Source organism: Lycium barbarum, chromosome 6 (genome assembly GCF_019175385.1).
Source record: "Lycium barbarum isolate Lr01 chromosome 6, ASM1917538v2, whole genome shotgun sequence".
Taxonomy (NCBI): Eukaryota; Viridiplantae; Streptophyta; class Magnoliopsida; order Solanales; family Solanaceae; genus Lycium; species Lycium barbarum.
Window position 1 is genome coordinate 30,492,714 of NC_083342.1, and position 19,866 is coordinate 30,512,579.

The 19,866-nt window shown below is 39.9% G+C and overlaps 1 protein-coding gene across 2 annotated transcripts in view; it reads left to right on the plus strand.

Moving 5' to 3' along the window:
* The window catches only part of LOC132643693 (K(+) efflux antiporter 3, chloroplastic), a 42,804-nt gene extending 23,563 nt beyond the window's left edge, over positions 1-19,241 (plus strand). The window contains exons 8-19 of one of the 2 annotated variants that reach the window (XM_060360213.1): positions 4,730-4,780; positions 5,186-5,299; positions 5,420-5,521; positions 5,608-5,742; positions 5,846-6,027; positions 6,101-6,236; positions 8,872-8,943; positions 9,026-9,118; positions 9,226-9,387; positions 9,658-9,747; positions 9,825-9,986; positions 18,678-19,241. In XM_060360213.1, coding sequence (XP_060216196.1) covers positions 4,730-4,780; positions 5,186-5,299; positions 5,420-5,521; positions 5,608-5,742; positions 5,846-6,027; positions 6,101-6,236; positions 8,872-8,943; positions 9,026-9,118; positions 9,226-9,387; positions 9,658-9,747; positions 9,825-9,986; positions 18,678-18,923 — 1,545 coding nt within the window. In that variant the 3' untranslated portion in view covers positions 18,924-19,241. The remainder of the gene's footprint in view (positions 1-4,729; positions 4,781-5,185; positions 5,300-5,419; positions 5,522-5,607; positions 5,743-5,845; positions 6,028-6,100; positions 6,237-8,871; positions 8,944-9,025; positions 9,119-9,225; positions 9,388-9,657; positions 9,748-9,824; positions 9,987-18,677) is intronic. The other variant, XM_060360214.1, reaches the window with a different exon arrangement.
* Positions 19,242-19,866: the final 625 nt, after the last annotated feature.

Here is a 19,866-nt window from a genome sequence, read left to right on the forward strand (position 1 = left end):
ATCAACGGGTTTGTTTATCCGAAGAAGAATATAATGAGTACATATCGAGCAAGTAAGCAGACATCTCCACAAGTAGCCTCTGTCGCACATTCTAATACCGTTGGATCATGGGTTGTAGACTCCGACGCTTCTTATCATATTTCTGGTGATAAATCGCTTTTGTCGGATATTGATTATTCACCGTCTCTTCTCGCTGTTACTTTAGCCAATGGGATCCAAACAAAACCAAAAGGGGTTGGACAAGCTAATCCCCTATCTTCTGTTACTCTAAACTCTGTTCTTTATGTCCCTGGTTGTCCTTTTAATCTTGCATCTGTCAGTCGTTTGACACGTGCCCTAAATTGTGCCATTATTTTTTTTTTGATGATTCTTTTGTTATGCAGAGCCGCAGTACAGGACAGTTGATTGGTGCAGGATATGAATCACAAGGCCTCTACTATCTAACACTTACCTCTCCTAATTCCTCCACAGCATGCTCCGTTACAGATCCTCCAGACTTGATCCATAAACGATTGGGACATCTGAGTCTGTTCAAGCTACAAAAGATGGGACTCGTGCCGGGTATCCGATACGGGTACGGATCCGAGTGTCGAATTCGGAAAAATCTAAATTTTAAGATTCGGGGGTGCGGATCTAGGTATGCATACAGGTGCGGGGATTCGGCTAAGAAAATTCAAAATTATAAAAATAGAGCTACAAAGAACACGACCCCTTGAATTCTTGGTTTCTCTCTATTTGGCCTGAAACATGAAGTGACGAATATGAAACAAAAGGACTATAATATTGAAGGTATGCCACTTCCCAAATATGTTTTATCTTTCATTTTGAGAAATCAAAATCTCAATTTTCCTCCCAAATTTGTCCATGGACTCCGGTCCAAGTATCTGAAGTTGGTTGACGTATCCGAGACGTATCCCGCACCCGCTCCAGTCCCGTGTCGAGACGGGTGCGGCATAAAAAACGAAGAGTCCACACAACTTAAGTAATAGCAAACTAAGAATGAGAAATACGAAAATAGTAAAATAATAAAAATACTGAAAATAAGATTAATACTGTTGGTAAGGAAAAGCAAAACGCGAAACTACCTGTTACTATCCTTGTACCCTAATCCTCAACCTCTACACCCTTCTATCAAGGGTCATCTCCTCGGTAGACTTGCCATGTCTTGCTTGATCATCTCGTCCCAAAACTTCTTCGGCCTACCACTATCTCTCCTCAGGCCCTCCTATGCCAGCCTTTTGCACTTCTTCACTGGGGCGTCTGTGCATCTCCTCTTGACATGCCCAAAATTATCTCGGCCTCACCTCTCGCATCTGGTCCTCCACGGAGGCCACTTCCACCTTGTCCCGAATATATTCATTTCTGACCATATCTTTCCTAGTAAGCCCACAAATCCATCTCACACATACTCATTTATGCAACTTTCATCTTCTGGACATGAGAGTTCTTCACTGGCCAACACTCTACCCCATACAACAAAGTCGCTCAAACCACTACTCTGTAGAACTTAAATTTAAGTATTGGTGGCACCTTCTTATCATTTCAACCACCCCGCTCCAATGCGATGTGTCACATCCTCGTCAATCTCCCCATTACCTTGGATAATAGCCCCAAGTTACTTGAAACTCCCTCTTTTGGATATGATTTCAGGATCCAACCTCACTTCCACGTCAGCTTCACGAGTCACAGCCATCTGCTTAGAGAAGGTGTTAAATAGAAAGGCCATTATCCTGCATTTTACTCTAAAACTATGTTGCTCGGACTCTCCAAAAATGATGCCACACCCGTGTCGGATCCTTAAAAAATGCACTATTTTTGGAGGATCCGACACGCACCCGTGTCCATTTTTTGAAGAGTTCGAGTAACATAGCTCTAAAACCACTTATCCAGCTTGCAGAAATCCAAAAACTACAAAATTAATCATACTACCAAGTCTTTCCGTGACCAACAAGAACAAGAAATGAGAAATGGGATCTCCTTGTCTGAGACCTCATTGGAAAGCAAAGAAACCCTGTGGGGATCCATTTATTAGTACAAAAAGAACCTGACAGTGCTGATACAATTCCAAATCCAATTGAACCACTTCCTGCCAAAGCCTAAACCTATAAGGACCTTCAGCAAGAATTTCCAAATCACATGATCATATGCCTTCTCAAAAGTTTGCACATTATGCATGGTAGCTTCTTCTCAGCCTATTGTCGAGGCATTCGTTAGCGATTAGAGCTACATCCATGATTTGCCTCCCTTTCAAGAATGTCAAAGCCTAATCCTATAAGGACCTTCAGCAAGAATTTCCAAATCACATGATCATATGCCTTCTCAAAAGTTTGCACATTATGCATGGTAGCTTCTTCTCAGCCTATTGTCGAGGTATTCGTTAGCGATTAGAGCTACATCCATGATTTGCCTCCCTTTCAAGAATGTCATTTGATTACTTGACACTAATTTAGGCATCACCATCCTTTACGTCTCAGTGTAAATTTTAGTGAGAATCTTGTAGAAACTACCAATTAGACCAATAGGTCTAAAGTCTTTCAATTCTCTATTCCATCAATTTACTCCCCTGAAGAAAAAATTTTCGCACCCAAGTTGTAGATTCAACCTTTGTTGATTGAGACTGAGGTTTTTGATCCTGACCTTCATGATACCATTCAAGGTGAAGAACTTGTCCAGCGGTACTGATAGGAGAAGTTGCACTGAGGTTGAATTCAGTAAATGTTCAGCCGCCGAGTGTTTTGCATGGTGTGACCTTTATATGACATCTACCTGATGCGAAACAGTACAGTGAGGAAGAGGAAGAAGTTCCATCGAGGATCTGTTCCTGTTCTGAGCAACAGTTTCCCTAGTAATAACAACTTTTATGCCCCACGTGCCTTTAACATGGGATTTAGATTCTGACCCAAGAATTTTCACTTTGCTCCACATGTCCTTTTAGACCAATTTGTGTAATCCCTTTAGCCATAAGGTTTTCCCCATTCCCCAAGTTCTCCTCCAACTGCAAGTTATCAGTCTGTCCAACCGAAGGACCCCCATTACCCGACGGTCTTTCATCTTTTCTAGAGGACCTGACTAACCACCTGAGAGTCACATCGTCGCCGGCGCTGCCATTCCTTCCGGCTATTTCTGTAAACTATTGTTGTTCTATGATTCTTTCCACCCATATAGGAATCTTGAAGAACAATTCCTCTGATTCTGCTTCTATCGATGACGGAATAAAATCCAATGGCTCTTCGACTCTCAATCTAGTCAACCCGGAGATGGTTTCTCAAAGGTGTTTCTTCCTTAGTTTCTAACCACCCACCATACTTCTCCCCAATCTCTTTAAACATCTTATCAGACCACAGATTTAGAGGCGTCCCTAGTAATCTGATCCATACCCATTCCGGTTCAAAATTTTCTGAAAACAGCCTGTGTCCAATAACCACCATTGAAGGTTCCGTTCCAATTTTTTCGAGCACCATTTACCCATTTTGACTCTTTGTGCTTCCTCTTTTGATGGGAATTTCAATAGGAACTTGAACTCATTCATTTCAAATACATTGACCCCTCCAGATACTTCCCAAATATTCTGTACCCATCTTCTTACGTCTGAGCATGTTGGGATCTCATTGTGAGATCTACAAAGTTCTCTACTGTAAAGAAATGGATCTTGGGCCTAACACAGCCCCAAAAGCTAGCTCAAGAGGTGAGGATGGCCCAAGCCATATAAAGAGACCACCCGTTCCCAACATGGTGAACGAGAATTGAGATGGACCTAGCTCTGATACCATGTGAAAGAAATGGACTTTGGGCCTAACCTAACCCAACAACTAGCTCAAGAGGTGAGGATTTCCTTGCCACATAAGGTGACCACTCATGCTATTTACTACCGATGTGACTCTTGACACCCCCCTCACGTCCGGGGCTGGACATCCGGAGCAAGGGCAATTTTACTTGGGGGCCCAACGTCGGAAAATGAGAATTAGGATGAGTCTGGCTCTTATACCATGTGAAAGAAATGAACTTTGGGCCTAACGACCTCAGAAGTTAGCTCAAGAGGTGAGGATTGCCCAAGCCATATAAAGAAACCACTCATCCTTTTTACTACCAATGTGGGACTCTTTACACCTACCGAACAATATTGAAGAGATTCCGACCTCCGTCTAGTAGTGTTGGAGTCATATAATTTATTGAGTGCTTTTGACCCCAGGTCTTCTTCCGACCACCCCTTTGGTTTGGCTGCCTCTGAATAACTCCCTGGTTGGTTACCCTGTAGTAGTCTGGCCTTTTCTGTGAAACACTGAATCTTTTTGCAACATCAACCCAGGCCACTTTGTGTGAGAGATTTGGGATGATATTACTACTCCGAACTCCTTGTTTCACAATAATGATTATGAATCTGCCATGGATATCAAAATTCTGTACCACCGAATATTCATACATCTGATCAGACTCATTCCACCTTTGTGACAATATATACAACCCCTCCCTTATAAGGGGGAGGAAGAAAGAGAACGAAAAATGGAAAACTATTAAACAGGGATCTAGAACTTTGATAGTCTTAATAGGTCTACAAGTTCGACTAGTAAACAGGGAGCTAGAACTTTTAGGATACCTCACTTACATTTCCAATGGCGATAAGGTCTTTTCCCCTTTCTGTATTCTGTCCAAGGACAATGGTGTGAGTAGCCAGGGAGCATGTTGCCCATTAATCTTTCCTCATTTGTTCTGTGCTTCTTGATATACGCAGGACATTGCTGTTGTGCCTCTTTTAGTCATTCTACCAGTGCTGGAGACTCAGGTACGTGGAGCTTGGAAACTTCGGATATCTATAATTTTCTTTGATGCAGTTAGTCGGCAAATATTATGCTTAAAAATTATCTGTAAGCATCATTATGTTAACTACTTAGATAAGTATTTCCCTTTCAAAAAAAAAAAAAAGTATTTCCCTTTAAGTATGAGAGGTAAAATTATCATCATGAACGATATGTTAAATTGCAACAGTTATCAATGAATCTCTATTAGGAAAATTAGTCCCAACTTACTCAAAATGTCCTTGTGTGGGGTACATAAGGTAACTTTCCTTATATTTTACACAGATGTGGGATCAAGCTAATGGACATGCCATTTCTTGTTCCTATCATTGCTGCTGAATGTGTCTGTGACTGTTATGAGTATTTTATTTTTAATCTTCAAATCTCTGCAGAATCTGATAGAAGAAAGTATTTTGCCAATGCTTGTAAAAGAAAGTCTGAAGGCTTTAGGTGGACTGGGGTTGCTTTCTCTTGGAGGGAAGTACATATGGAGGCGAGTTTTTGAGGTGCTCATCCTTGTTTCTTGGCCAAGAATAACATGTAAACCAGGGGAGAATATAGGAACAGTGAATAAATACACTTGTATTTTTACAGCTGAAACAATAGATCGTGTTTGTCGGTAATAGGTTGTTGCAGAAACGAGAAGTTCGGAAGCTTTTGTTGCACTGTGCCTTTTGACTGTTGCAGGAACATCACTATTAACGCAGAAGTTGGGCTTTAGTGACACGGTCAGATATACCCCTCTCAAACAAGTAATACCAATTGACCCAGATAGCAGTTGAGTTCATCATTTGATATTTATCCCATGGTGCAGCTTGGAGCCTTTTTAGCTGGGGCTCTGCTAGCAGAAACAAATTTCCGTACCCAGATTGAAGCGGATATAAGGCCATTTAGAGGATTACTTCTTGGTTTATTTTTTGTGACTACCGGAACTTCTATTGATATGCAGGTATTTTCTCATAAGTATGACCTTTATTATGTAGTGTAGTATCCACTCTTTGTGGCTCTTTAATTCTTTATCTAATTTCACATAATTCTTAACCTCATGCCAGCTTCTTTTCCGGGAGTGGCCAAATGTGCTTTCCCTCTTGGCTGGTCTGATTGTTATCAAGACATTGATCATAACCGTCATAGGTCCCCGAGTCGGACTATCCCTTCAGGAGAGTGTGAGAATTGGATTTCTTCTTTCTCAAGGAGGAGAATTTGGATTTGTGGTCTTTTCCTTAGCGAACAGGTGAGTTTCATCTGAAGTTCTGTGAAATAGAATAATTTTCTTCTAACTGATAAAGAAAACCATTTTACTGTAGGCTAGGGGTGCTGCCACTCGAGCTGAATAAATTACTTATCATTGTTGTTGTACTGTCTATGGCACTGACTCCACTACTCAATGAAATTGGACGAAAAGCTTCTGAGTTTATTGGCGAGAAGTTTGACAATGAGGATGTAAGTCTTTTACCAGTCCTGGAATATGAGGAATGTAATGAGATTGATTTCTCCATTAGCAATATCTCTGTCTCATTGAATATTAGTCCCTCCGTCCCAATTTATGTGGAACCATTTGACTAGGCACGGAGTTTAAGAAAGAAGGAAGACTTATGAAATTTGTGGTTCAAAACAAGACTTAGATATTTGTGTGGTTGTAAATCATCTCATAAAGTTAAATTGTTTCTAACTATAAAAAAAAGGTGATGGGGTTGCATCAAGGATTAGCTCTTAGTCCGTTTTTATTTGCCTTGGTGATGGATGGATTGACGTGACAAATTCAAGGTGAGGTGCCATGGTGTATGTTTTTCGCGGATGACATAGTCCTGATCGACGAGACTCGTAGCGGAGTTAACGCTAAGCTGGAGGGTTGGAGACATACCTTGGAGTCTAAAGGGTTTAAGCTAAGTAGGACCAAGACAGAGTACTTAGAGTGCAAGTTCAGTGAAGTACCTCAGGAGGTTGGCGTGGAAGTTAGGCTTGGTACCCAGGCCATCCAGAAGAAAAGTAGTTTCAAGTATCTTGGGTCTATCATGCAAGGCAGCAGGGAGATTGACGATGATGTCACACATCGTATTGGGGCAGGGTGGATGAAATGGAGGCTCGCTTTCGGAGTGCTATGTGATAAGAAGGTGTCACCACAACTTAAGGGCAAGTTCTACAAAGTGGTGGTTAGACCGACTATGTTGTATGGGGCGGAGTGTTGGCCAGTTAAGATCTCTCACATTCAAAAGATGAAAGTTGTCGAGATGAGAATGTTGAGATGGATGTGTGGGCACACCAGGAGTGATAGGATTAGGAATGAGGCTATTCGGGACAAGGTGGGAGTGGCCTCGGTGGAAGACAAGATGCGGGAAGTGAGACTGAGATGGTTTGGGCATGTGAAGAGGAGAGTCACAGATGCCCCAGTGCGGAGGTGTGAGAGGTTGGCCATGGATGGTTTCAGAAGAGATAGGGGTAGGTCGAAGAAATATTGGGGAGAGGTGATTAGACAGGGCATGGCGCAGTTAGGCCTCATTTGTTTGCACTTAATGGAGGTCTGGATCTGAATGGTTCAGACCTTAAGCCATTAAGTGCATTTGTTTACATTAAGATCTAACCACTTATTTGGTCTGAATAGGTCTTAATCATTAAGATCTTGAACAAAGTCTGAATATCATTAAGAGGTATTTTGTATAAATATTTTTTATCACCAGCTCCACCCCACCCCCACCCCCACCCCACACCCACCACCAACCCAACCCTCCACCCCCAATACCAACACCCCGCCACCCACCACCGCTACCCACCCTCACCTACCCACCACCACTACTCACCCTTCACCCTATCGCCACCACCCAACCCCTACACTACCCTGCACTCACCACCAACACCACCCCAACCCCCCACCACTACCCACCCCAACAACCCACCCACCGCCGCCACCCTACCCCTCCTCACCACCAACACCACCCTAACCCCACACTCCACCTACCCACCACCACCCTAACCCCACCCTCCCCTACACACCACCACCAATACCCACCCACCGCCACCACCCAACCCCCACCCTATCCCCTACCCCCTCCCTCCCACTCACCACCAACCCCCACCCTACCCCTAGACCCACCAGCACCAATCCCCCCCCCCCCCCCCCAAACCACTCACTACAAAGCATCTCCAACGTTACTAGAGAACATAAATGTTTTATTTTTTTGTCAAATATTATTTTTATTTCATTAAATTTGATATTATTTTCAAATAGTTAGTTACTTTTTTATTTGAATTGTATAACTATTATGTTTAAATAAATATGTTATGCACATTCTGATGTTAAAAAACAAACGGTCTTAATCATTCAGTGTTCAGATCTAGAGAACATCTTAATCATTCAGACGTGCATTCAGATTCAGACGTCTTAATCTTAACGAAAACAAATGAGGCCTTACAGCTTATCGAGGACATGACCTTAGATATGAGGGTTTGGAGGACCCACATTAGGGTAGAAGGCTAGTAAATAGTCTCGTTATCCTTCCTTATTAGTAGGCGCATTATCGCAGTATAATTTCTTGTGCTTTGATTTCTGCTATTATCTGTTTTTTCCTGTACTTTGATTATTCTATTTCAACTGTGTCGCTTTCGTTATTTGCATTTCCATATCGCTTTGAATTTCTTAGCCACCTCTTTTTATGCTTTTTATTAAGTCGAGGGTCTTTCGGAAACAGCCGTCCTACCTTGGTAGGAGTAAGGTTTGCGTACACCCTACACTCCCCAGACCCCACGTTGTGGGATTTCATTGGGTTGTTGTTGTTGTTGTATAAAAAAAGGTGACATTCTTTTTGGTACAGACTAAAAAGGAAAGTATGCCACATAAATTGGGACAGAGGGAGTATCTCATTGCTTCATCTCTTTGAATCTTGAAATTTCACATATGAAGATTGAGTTTATTCTAGAAAAAAGAAGAAGATGCTTTTGTTGTCCCTTTCTCTTGAGGTTATTGAAATAGAGCAGAGTTATTATCTAAGGTCCTCGTACTCTCTGAGTCACTGACCAACATGAATTAGAAGTTAATTGTTCTTATAACTACTTATGTTAACAAAATTCATGATCATCTCAGAGAACTGCTGAAATGGCAAACTTTGATGTGAGAGAACCAGTAGTTATCCTTGGATTTGGCCAAATGGGTCAGGTAATGCAATTGTGGATCGCTGTTCCTTAGGAAGAAGCTCTGCTTCATCTTCCTAATGGTTTGTTTTTCTCTCTCCATACAGGTCCTTGCCAATTTGTTATCAGCACCACTAGCTTCGAGTGACGGGGAAGAGTGGCGATACGTTGCTTTTGATCTAGATCCTTCTGTTGTAAAGGTTACTTTATTTCATAGATTAAGCTGTGTGCTATTGCAACATTGTGTGCTCTTGTCGGAAAACCAAAGGAACTGGTTAGTGATATTTTGCCCATGACACTGCAACAGGCATCTACAAAACTTGGTTTTCCTGTTCTCTATGGTGACGGTTCAAGTCCTGCAGTCTTGCAGTCTGCTGGTATATCTTCTCCAAAAGCAGTCATGGTCATGTACAGAGGAAAAGAAAGGACCACAAAAGCAGTTCAAAGACTTCGACTAGCCTTTCCAGCGGTATTTTGCCCCCTTCCCCCCGCCCTCTTGTGTATTGTGGGCTGAAATAGAAAAGTTGAAGAAAAAAATTCAATTTTACAAATTGAAGTGAGGATAATCCAGTGCAAAATGGATAAAAAAGTTTACATAGCAGCAAAGTACAAAGCTGTAACTAGTACTTGTGCATCGCTGGCGTTGGATGCAGCTGACTCATCATAGTGTCAGGCTCGGGGTCTATCACCACTTTAATTCTGACCTTTAGCTATTTCTAGCTGAATATCAATTTTACAGGTACCAATATATGCAAGAGCTCAGGATGTGATGCATTTATTAGATCTGAAGAAAGTAGGAGCAACGGATGCCATTCTTGAAAGTGCGGAGGTAAAGCCATGGAAACTGCTCTTTTTTCGTTGGTTCACTTTATGTGAATTCTGATCAGGCCCTATATATCCCTGCAGACAAGTTTACAGCTTGGCTCTAAACTTCTAAAAGGGTTTGGTGTCATGTCTGATGATGTAACTTTTCTAAGTCAACTTGTTAGAGATTCTATGGAGCTGCAAGCGCAAGAGGTTGTTGATAAATCTGATGATCAAGTATCTAAAGTTATGAAACCATTGCAGGTACTAATCATTAAAGAATACAAGTACATGCTTTTATTGCAACATACAACAACATACCCAGGGGGTCTGAGGAGGGTGGAGTGTACGTAGACCTTACCCCTATCTTGGGACGTAGAGAGGCTGTTTACGGTAGACCTTTGGCACAAGGACAAGCAATTTAAAGTAGTATAAAAAGTCATGGCAAAATACTATAAAAAGTTTGATAAAGATGTCTAAAAAAAAACGAGTCGTAACTACCACAAATTAATACGATAATCGAAGTACAAGAAACATCATATAGTAGCAGAAATCGAATGACAAGAAACTACAAGAAAAATACTACGACTACTAGTATGAAAGGATAAGTAGGACAATGCTCAACTACCTACTAACCTTCTACCCTAGTCCGTGTCCTCCATAACCTCCTATCTAAGGTCATTTTCTCGGTAAGCTGGACGACTAACCTTTATTTCCACATGATTGAATTAATATTAATTATGAATTTACTGGTGTTGGAACATTAAGTTTGCTTGTATGTGACATTCCTTCAAGTACTGGTGGTCTACCACTAGTTGACTTTTGGGTGAGGTGAACTAGATTTTCATGGTCTGAATCTTGAGTTACAACAACAACATAAACATACCCAGTGTATTCCCACAGGTTTGGGGAGGGTAGGATGTACGCAGACCTTACCCCTACCTTTGTGGGGTAGTGATAAGAATCGGGTTACTTGAACAAAACAAGATTATAATGCGGAAGCGAAAATATGAAGATTAAAGACAAGAATATAAAGATAGGCGAAATTCAAGAATAAAATCCCCAAATTTCAAGATTAAGTGATAAGAACCCTAATTGGTCTTAGTATTCAAAATTAGCGGATTAAGACTAATTAAGATACTAATAGAGTCAATTCAAGAACTTATATCAAAAGGTGATCTAGACCCCTATTTCGAAGAAATTAGAGACAATAATTAATATAAGACTAATTACCTTCTTTAATTTACGAATAAGAACCAAAGATATCAAGTACGAATTAATCTTGCCTCTTAAAAAGAATCGTTCTTATAAGGTTGCAAGATAAATTCAAAGTAGCCACACACAAAGGTGTAAAGTAGAGAAACTCTCAACAATAATAATATTTGTCTAATGAAAATAACAAAATCCAACACTATATATAGGGAAAACCTATCCCAAATAGAATGGGATTCGAATTCTACTCTTATGGAAATAATAAATAATAAAACCTAACTAGGATTAAACTAGGAAAGCATGTAAAAATAATACCAAAATTCTTCCTAAAAATTAGCTAACAAAATCGAAGGAAGTTAGACCAAATAACACCAAAAATACACGCCTATTTTCTGCACATTTGGGCGTGAGAACCAGCCCTTTGTTGGGCCTAATTGCACGTGCAAAACAGTCCTTGTTGGGGCTTGTAGAGTCAACTCTTTTGGGCTCCTTTAGTCCTTCCATGTGGCAGCTCTTATCACTATCCTTTGGGCCGCTATGTGCAACTCTTTTGGGCTTCATGTGGGTCCAAATCATCCTCCTTTTGAGTTTGGACTTGGACCATAAAATATGTGTGGCATCTAGCCACGTCGTCGCCACAATTCTTGGGATTTTCTTCTACGATAATTATCTTCTTGATTTCCCTTTGAAGCCCATCCATCTTTAACGGAGGTATGCCACCGTGGATGCTATCAGGTAAGGAGGCCGAAATCTTTGAGTTTATTGGCTAATTTGGTCCAATGATTAGATTATATTAGTTAACTACCTAAAGTACAGGGAGCGTTATGTGATAGGGGGACTCGTACGCAAGTCCGTACAGAAAGGGATATGGGAGGGGCGACTTTGTGAAATGTCGTTACATGGGGGAAAAGGTTGGGGGTTGTCTATTCCTTGACGCAGATATTGTTACCCATTGATGTCGTCCCGCAATGTGTCTTTGACAAAAAGTGAAGGGTCTTAAAACAAAATAATGGAGTTAACGTTGAGCTGCTACCCAATTTTTCTCCCTGTGGACATGCTCCATCAAGGGATTAGCAGCAATCTGTGCAAGTACCTGCCAAAGTGATGGGTGAGCTATATGATGAGACATTATGCTAGTGATGACCTAAAGATTTCAAGAAGAAGAAAAATCTTCTTTGTATTTCTTGATGATTTACATCTCATGAGAATGGGTACTTATACTATAAGTCCGACGACTAAATAAGGAAAGAAAATATCACACAATCAATTACAATCAATACAATATCTTTCTATATTATTTACTCCTATAATTATGCTAGGAAATCGATATCAATCAACACTTCTCCTCAAGTTGGTGTAAAGATGTCACACATGCCCAACTTGCAAACTAGTATATGGAAAGTCCGTTTGTTGAGGCCTTTGATAAATAAATCAGCTAGTTGCTTTTCTAATGACACATGGAACAAACTCAAAACACCACTCGTAACTTTTTCTTTGATGAAGTGTCGATCAATTTCAACATGCTTTATTCGGTCATGCGGGACTAGATTATGAGCTATACTGTTGCGGCCTTGTTGTCACAATACAAGGAAATTTTTCTTTTTTCAGACAATCTCAATTCCCTCTAATAACTTTTGTAATCACAAAAATTCACAAACACCCTGAGCCATAGCTCTAGATTCTGCCTTCGCGCTTGATCTAGCAACTACACTTTTTTTTTTTTTTTGAAACTGGTAACTATCTAGCAACTACACTTTGCTTCTTGCTTCTCCAAGTTACCAGGTTTCCTCTTACGAGTGTACAATAACCGGATGTAAATCCTCTGTAATCTAGAGATCTAGCCCAATACGCGTCTGTAGAGGCTTCTATTTGGAGGTGATCATGTTTGGAGAAAAGTAGACCTTTTCCTGGACCGGACTTCAGATACCGCAAAATGCGAAAGACAGATTGTATATGAGGATCTCGGGGATCATGCATGAACTAATTCACCAAGCTGACTGAATAGGCTATGTCTGGTCTAGCGTGAGAGATAAAATGTGTCTTCCAACCAGCCTCTAGCACACAAAAGTTTACTATAATAGTTGCTAGAGCCTCAAAACAATGCTGAAGGTGCAGATCTGGAAAAAAGTTACTGAAGAAACCTGTAGATCTTGCCGGAACAGTGGCTGTCACGCCGGAAATATCACTTTCGGTGCTCGAGAAATGACAAAAATGGTATGGGTAGGCTTGGTAAAGGCAGGCGACCCCAGCGAAGCAAATAAATCTCAAAAGAATCGCCACAAAATTGTCCACTCGCCGGTGCGTGAATCCGATGCATCGCCGACGCCAGAGCTTCTGGAGGCCTGTGGCGGCGTGTGGAGATGAGTCTGCTAGAGAGGTTTCCTAGGTTTTGGTCACCGGGAACAGAGAGACATTGTGGTGGTGTTATTTTTTGAATAAACTTAACGGAAAGAGTGTTGCGGATAACCACTATGAGTGAGAAAACTCAACCTCTTTGACAATATTGAAATCCTAGTGTTGTAGAGGGAGATAACCCACCTCAAAAAGGCAGGAATGGCTCTAATACCATGAAGGTTGAAAAAGCTTCTTTGTATTTCTTGATGAATTTACATCCCGTGAGAATGATTACTTATAGAATGAGTCCTAAGACTAAATAAGGAAAGACAATATTACAAAATCAATTACTAATCAGTTACATTTAATACAATATTTTTCTACTCCTATGATTAAGCTAAGAAATCAATCAATCAATCAACAGATTTGATAGTGACAACTCATATAGCAAGTATGACAGTTGTACTGGATGCTTTGCATATATGGGTTGAGTTGTGAATAACCTTACCATCCGCTACCTAATGGACAGTCTTTGTGGGTTATATAGATACTCCAAAACTTGTTGAGAATATATAACATTGGCCTGAGGAGTCATTCGAATGATCGGTTACTTTCAACAGAGTTGGCACATAGAGACAATTGCTAGTCTAGTGTGCAGATCGTGTCATTTGAGATTTTATATGAATATCGGTGTCGTTCTCTAGTTGAGTAGTATGAACTCAAGAAAAAAGAAGCTAACAGATTTGGAATTAGCCCACTAGGCCTTGGATGAGGTAGAGTTGGAACAAAACCTCTTAAAGACTGCATGGTGTAGGCGAAGGTCCTTTTCGGATAAGAGGAAATCCCTGACTTAGAGTTATGGCGGGTGACTATGTGTTTAGAGGTTTCTTTTACTATTAGCGGTGTCGTAAGATCTTGGAAGAACGATACATTAGAATCGTAGCTTATAGCCGGTATGGATTTGGCAACAGACTGTTGTCGTAGCTAAGAGACGTGCCATGCTACCAGAGACATTTTATATATCAAGTGACTATGTTTCAGAAGTATATTTATGACCCAACCCAAGTCATTCAAGCTCAGACAGTGCATATAAACGAGAATCTGGCTTTTGAGAAAGTTCTGGGTGCTAACGATAGATTTATACGCTTATACTTCTGGGTGCTAATGATAATTTTATACGCTTATGCTCTAAGGTTGAAATATTCTGTTAAAGTTTTACATCAGGGCTATCGATAGAAGAAAAGGTTACATGAGAGTCCTAGAAAGACACGTGTAACGAGTGTATTCAGCTGTTCAAAAGTTCCGGTATAGTTCTAGGCACGTTCGAACATGAACATTGGTTCAAGTGGGGAGGATGTGACAATCCAACCTCTTGTTTTGAGTATTTGTGGTTCAATTTATGCTTTGAGGCCTTGGATAGGTTGGTTGTATGTTTTGGGACTTGTTGATATGGTTTTAGTCAGGACCTAGGGGGTTCAGGTGGGTTTCGATACTATTAGAGCCAAGTTGAAAAATTCTGAAATTTGCAGACTTGTGCTCGGTTGCATGCGAGGCACGCTAAACACAAAACAAAATCACCTGTACCATGGCTTGTGGGAGGCACGGCCAATGCACAAAATGGAGTAACGGTTGCATTTTCTTGAAGATCTTTTTCTCTATTGTATTTGATGGTCTCAAAGCCAACAGCACAATTAGGGTGCCAAAAAATGAAGCCAAAACTTGCTCATTTAAAGAATCAAACTGTCCCCGTCTGCTTTTTTTTTTTTTTTTTTTTTTTTTTTTAATTTTATGACCGAGGAAACGTTTTTGTTATATACCCTATGGCCTAGACCCACCTAACTTTTTATGTACACAATAAGGATCAAGATACCAAGCTATCTCATTAATATGATTACAAAAAAGCTATCGTTTCGTTTAACACGAGATCTCTTCACACCTCGCAATGCTTGACCCTCTCGCTTATCGAAGTTCTGTTTAGAAACCTCGTCTTTCAAAAATTTCCCTGTGCCAAGGCTTGAATGACACACGACCCATAGCACAAGGTCCCTAAACAATGGGCGCGCGATGCATGCCTCACAAGACAAGCTCAAAAGTGGAAAAGAATAAATAGCTTAGTTTTGTAATCTTGTTTCATTCTTCATCATTTTGGGAGCTTAGGATCTCGATTTTGAGAAGTTTTGAGCGAGGATTTCATTTACAAGCTTGGTGCAAGTGATCTAAACATGTTTTGAGTTTATATCATGAATTTACCTTAAGATTCATCATTTAAACATGGAATTTGATGAGTGAAATTGATATTTTTTATTTTATTTTTTATTTTATACATAAACCTTAGAATCGTCTAGATGGACTCCAGATGAAAATCTAATAGATTTGGACTCGCGGGTTATAGGTAATCCGGATTTATAATTGGTTTCGCGGTTTGACTGAGTTGACTTAAGGTTGAGTTTGTGGGGGACTTTGGCTTTGATGGGGTCTTAAATTGTGGAATTGGGTTCTATAGTTTTGCTTGATACCATTGAGTATTGTTTTTGAATAAATTGGGGTTGCTGGATTCCGGATGCTGTGAGCTATTTTGAAGATTAAAACTTAGTTTGAACCGAGGTAAGTAAAGACTTTGGCCTCGATAGATAATTTTGCCAAACTAGAACAATCTATCATATACTATGTATATGGTGGTACTGTATGCATGATGTGACGAGCATATATGTGGATATCGGTGTCACATATGGGTTATATGTTGTTACTTGATCTGTGCAAGACGTTATTTACCTGTGATATGATTATTTGTGCATTCCTAAAATGCTAGTATAATGGTATATGAATCCATTATATGCTAGAATATCATTATAGGATTTATGCAGGTTGATTTACATGCTTGAGTTGTTTTGTCATGCACTGTGCATATACATGTACTTCATTCACATATATGAACCACATTATGATATAAAAAAGGGAGCCCGGTGTACAAAGCATCCCGCGTTAGCAGGGTCGGAGAAGGGCCGCACCCCAAAAGGTGTGATGTATACAGGCCTACCCTAATGCAAGCATTAGTGGCTTCTTCCACGGCTCGAACCCGTAGCCTATATGTCACACAGAAACAACTTTATCAATGCTCCTAGGCTCCCCTTCAATCACATTATGATATGTGGGATCTATTTAGGGTGTGTGGATTCACGTTCCTGTTATTGAGATTGATAATGCCAATTTGAGATTATATTTGGGTGTGCTAGACATGTTCCAATTATGCGTATGGAATGGATCCTCCCTCTATGAGTCACCAATGTGAATAAGATAGCATAGCGGTGTATATGCGATTATGGGGCAAGTACCGAGGAACAATATCTTGTAACACGTCCTGTCAAGTTCCACCATCAACACAAGTTACACAAGACCTGATACAATTTCGTGGAACTCGGATACACCGAATACTTCCGTTGAGTCTTTGATGTTCTTACTTAACCCGTTGGTAGTTCAAACACTAAGAAACAAGGCCTATTACCTCCTTTTCACACTCCTACACCACAGAATCCCCAAGGGAGATATCTTACTATAGTAGATTTCACGTGTTGCGTACTGCAAACTACGTGCCTCGTCAGGCACAAGCTTTCTCAGGTCACCCGTGGCTGGCATACACAATCAGCTATTTAGCCAGTAACACTTCGTCATTGTCCACCATAAGAAGAGGTAGTCCTGCCTCTAAATATGATCTCTGATCCCATGAATGTTAGGATTCTCGTACTGGTGAACCTTAACGTGCTCATTTAAGAATGACTGTGAAGTTACACAAACTAGTGCCTTGCCAGGCATGTCTCCTTCAACATTGCCACGCCGGTTAACTAAAATTTGAACCTTAACGTCTACTAGTCGCACAACTAGTACAACAGTTATCCAAAAACTGCTTGTAAACTTCATGCTCAAAGCGTCTTCTACAACTCACACTCTAAATGCAAAAGATGCCTAATTTCTAGTGGAAGATTCAGTCATAAACACACAAGGGAGTTTTCTTGAAGTCAAATTTTCATTAATAAATACCAAAAGTCTCAAAGTACGTACTACATGTCACTAAAACGAGTCATCCACTAGCATATTGAAATTTTCCAACTGATATAAGATAGATCTTTTAATACCTTCTACATCATTCTCATTATTGTGGAACAACTGTATATTTCTTTCCATAAGCATCCAGAGAGATTTGGTGTTAATCTTTCTCAAGCTTCCCTCCTTTCATTGCTGATCCATTTTACTTGATAATTACCACAACCAGGTCACGTTTTAGGTTGGCTCTACTTGTTGCATACAAGGGCTCCGACCTGTGAAGTCAACTGTCAATTCAACAATAATACTATCACATAACCGCTATGCTCAATAAATTAAGACAAAGGGAACTTAGTGAGACAGGTAGTGATATAGACATATTTGACAAACTAAGAAGAGTCCTTGATAAAAGATAAAAACAAAAAGTATATTCTCTATGAAACAAAGAAAGAGCATATTTTAGAATGCTCTCTCTCTTTTGTACACATTTCTAGAACCGCTTCTAAAAGTTTCTGGTTCAAATAAACATATTGGCACTCTATCACTTGCTTCTCAGGAATTATAAGTTAAGAGATTAGAACTCTTCAAGTTCAAATTTGAAGTGTTAAACAAAGGGAAAAGAACAAAAAGTAGATATTTTTTAAAATTAATTCTCTATCAAATAATTTTAATTTAAACTAATATGTGAAACGGGGGAAGTGTTAAGACACACAAACTGAGGAGAGCATATGTGTTGACTGAACTTTTCACTGTAAAGGGGTTGCTAGATTGAGCCTTTTCCCTTTTTATCTTTTTGTTCTTTCTGAAATTGCATGAGAAAGATGGCTGATCAATTGATTCCAAATATCTGCTCAGTAGGTTTAATGCTCAAAATTTGTTTTTTGCTCAATAGAGAAGGCTCTTCTAAACTTGTAGTAGTTTCTAAAGATGATAGTCTTTTAACTCCTTGGCACGTCAACCCTACTTTAACTTTACCACCATTTCAGGGGTAAATATTTGACAGGACTTTTTATATTCTAAATCTCACATGTAATGTATATCTTTTAATTGTTTCTAAACCTATACCATATCAGTTAAAGGATGAATTAGTCAATGTCCAAAACGGGTTCTAATTTGTCTATTTTCCTAAACAACTTCACTTGGTCGTGTAAAATGGGACAGACACACAAGAGTTCGTGAAAGTAAAAGGCTTCTGCTGGCTTCACAGTTGAAGGAGTTGGGAGTTGGGACATAAGCTTATTTGTTTCCATTGATTATGCTTACAATTCCGATCGAGCTGCTATAAGTTCTTTATTCTATTGCTGATTATTCTCAGATGCTTAAGCTGCATAAAATATGGCTATTAACGAAGTTGGATAACATTTTTATTAGGTAAGAGTTGCAGACTTTGTCCAGAATGGGACACCCACGCTGCCAACCAGAATAAATGACACAACACAGGATTTAAGGGGTAAAAGTTGCAGTTTGGCTGCAGCTGATCAGTCATCTGATGATGACGAGAGCCATCCATCTCATGCTCTAGAAAATGGAGAACAACTGTTTGAGGAGGCTGATATGGAGAATGCATTTCCAGCTAACTTGAAAAGTGATACAGACGAGATCTCTCAGCAAACTTAGGGTGCTCAGCTGGTTCTGCTACAGGTCCTGGCTTAAGACTGCCATCCTTTTCTTGATTCAAATTTTTGACGGTTGCATTATTGATGTTTGACTAAGGACGAGACACGAGCATGATAGGAAATTGGCATAAAAATTGAAGATTTCTTAGTGATCATATATTGTACATAGTCGAGTTTATGGGACTGGGCGTTAGCTAGATTTTATTCACCTATCCAAAAAAGAAGATAAATTCAGTTAGATTTTTATAGTCGCATCTGAAAACAAGAAAAGTCATCGGTTTATTCAAAGAATAAAAGATGAAGATTATTTTTTGTCAAATTCTTCTTCAAACAGTGATGTAACTTGAGGTCTCTGTTTTTGCCCCAATTTGAGGTCTCTTTTAATCGGTTCCAAGTTTGGCTACTCTAGCCCCATCCCCCTTCTCGTCTTCTTGACCTGGACACCCATGCTCTACCTGTTACCTTCAAATCTCAGTGAGAGCTAAATTCCTTTTTGAGGAGAATCTTGCTAACATCAGGAAGAGAAAATTATCCTAGAAACATAATCACCATCCTTAAGAGTATTACTTTAAAGGCCAGAAGACTGCCCAGCAACCACAGTGGAGTCATGCAGTTATTTGAAATACCTAGTGTAAAGTTTTGGTTTCGTGACAAACATTGATTATTCAATCTTGATAATCTTCACCAGCATCAACTTCACAAATCTCACCTGCCTGTCTTTATTTGTCCATTTCCCCACCTATAATCTCAAGTTCAGCTTCTAAAACCTTCATCACTTCCATTCCTTTGCTCACAGCCTGCTAAGAAACTCTCATTTTTAAACGGTATCTTTTTATCTGTTTGTTCTAAATATTACTCTGGCTCAATTTAAATTCCGATTTTATACCGAATAACTTGGTTATTTTGCTGAAATCTTTTAGGTTATTCAGTATTGTGTATTGGTT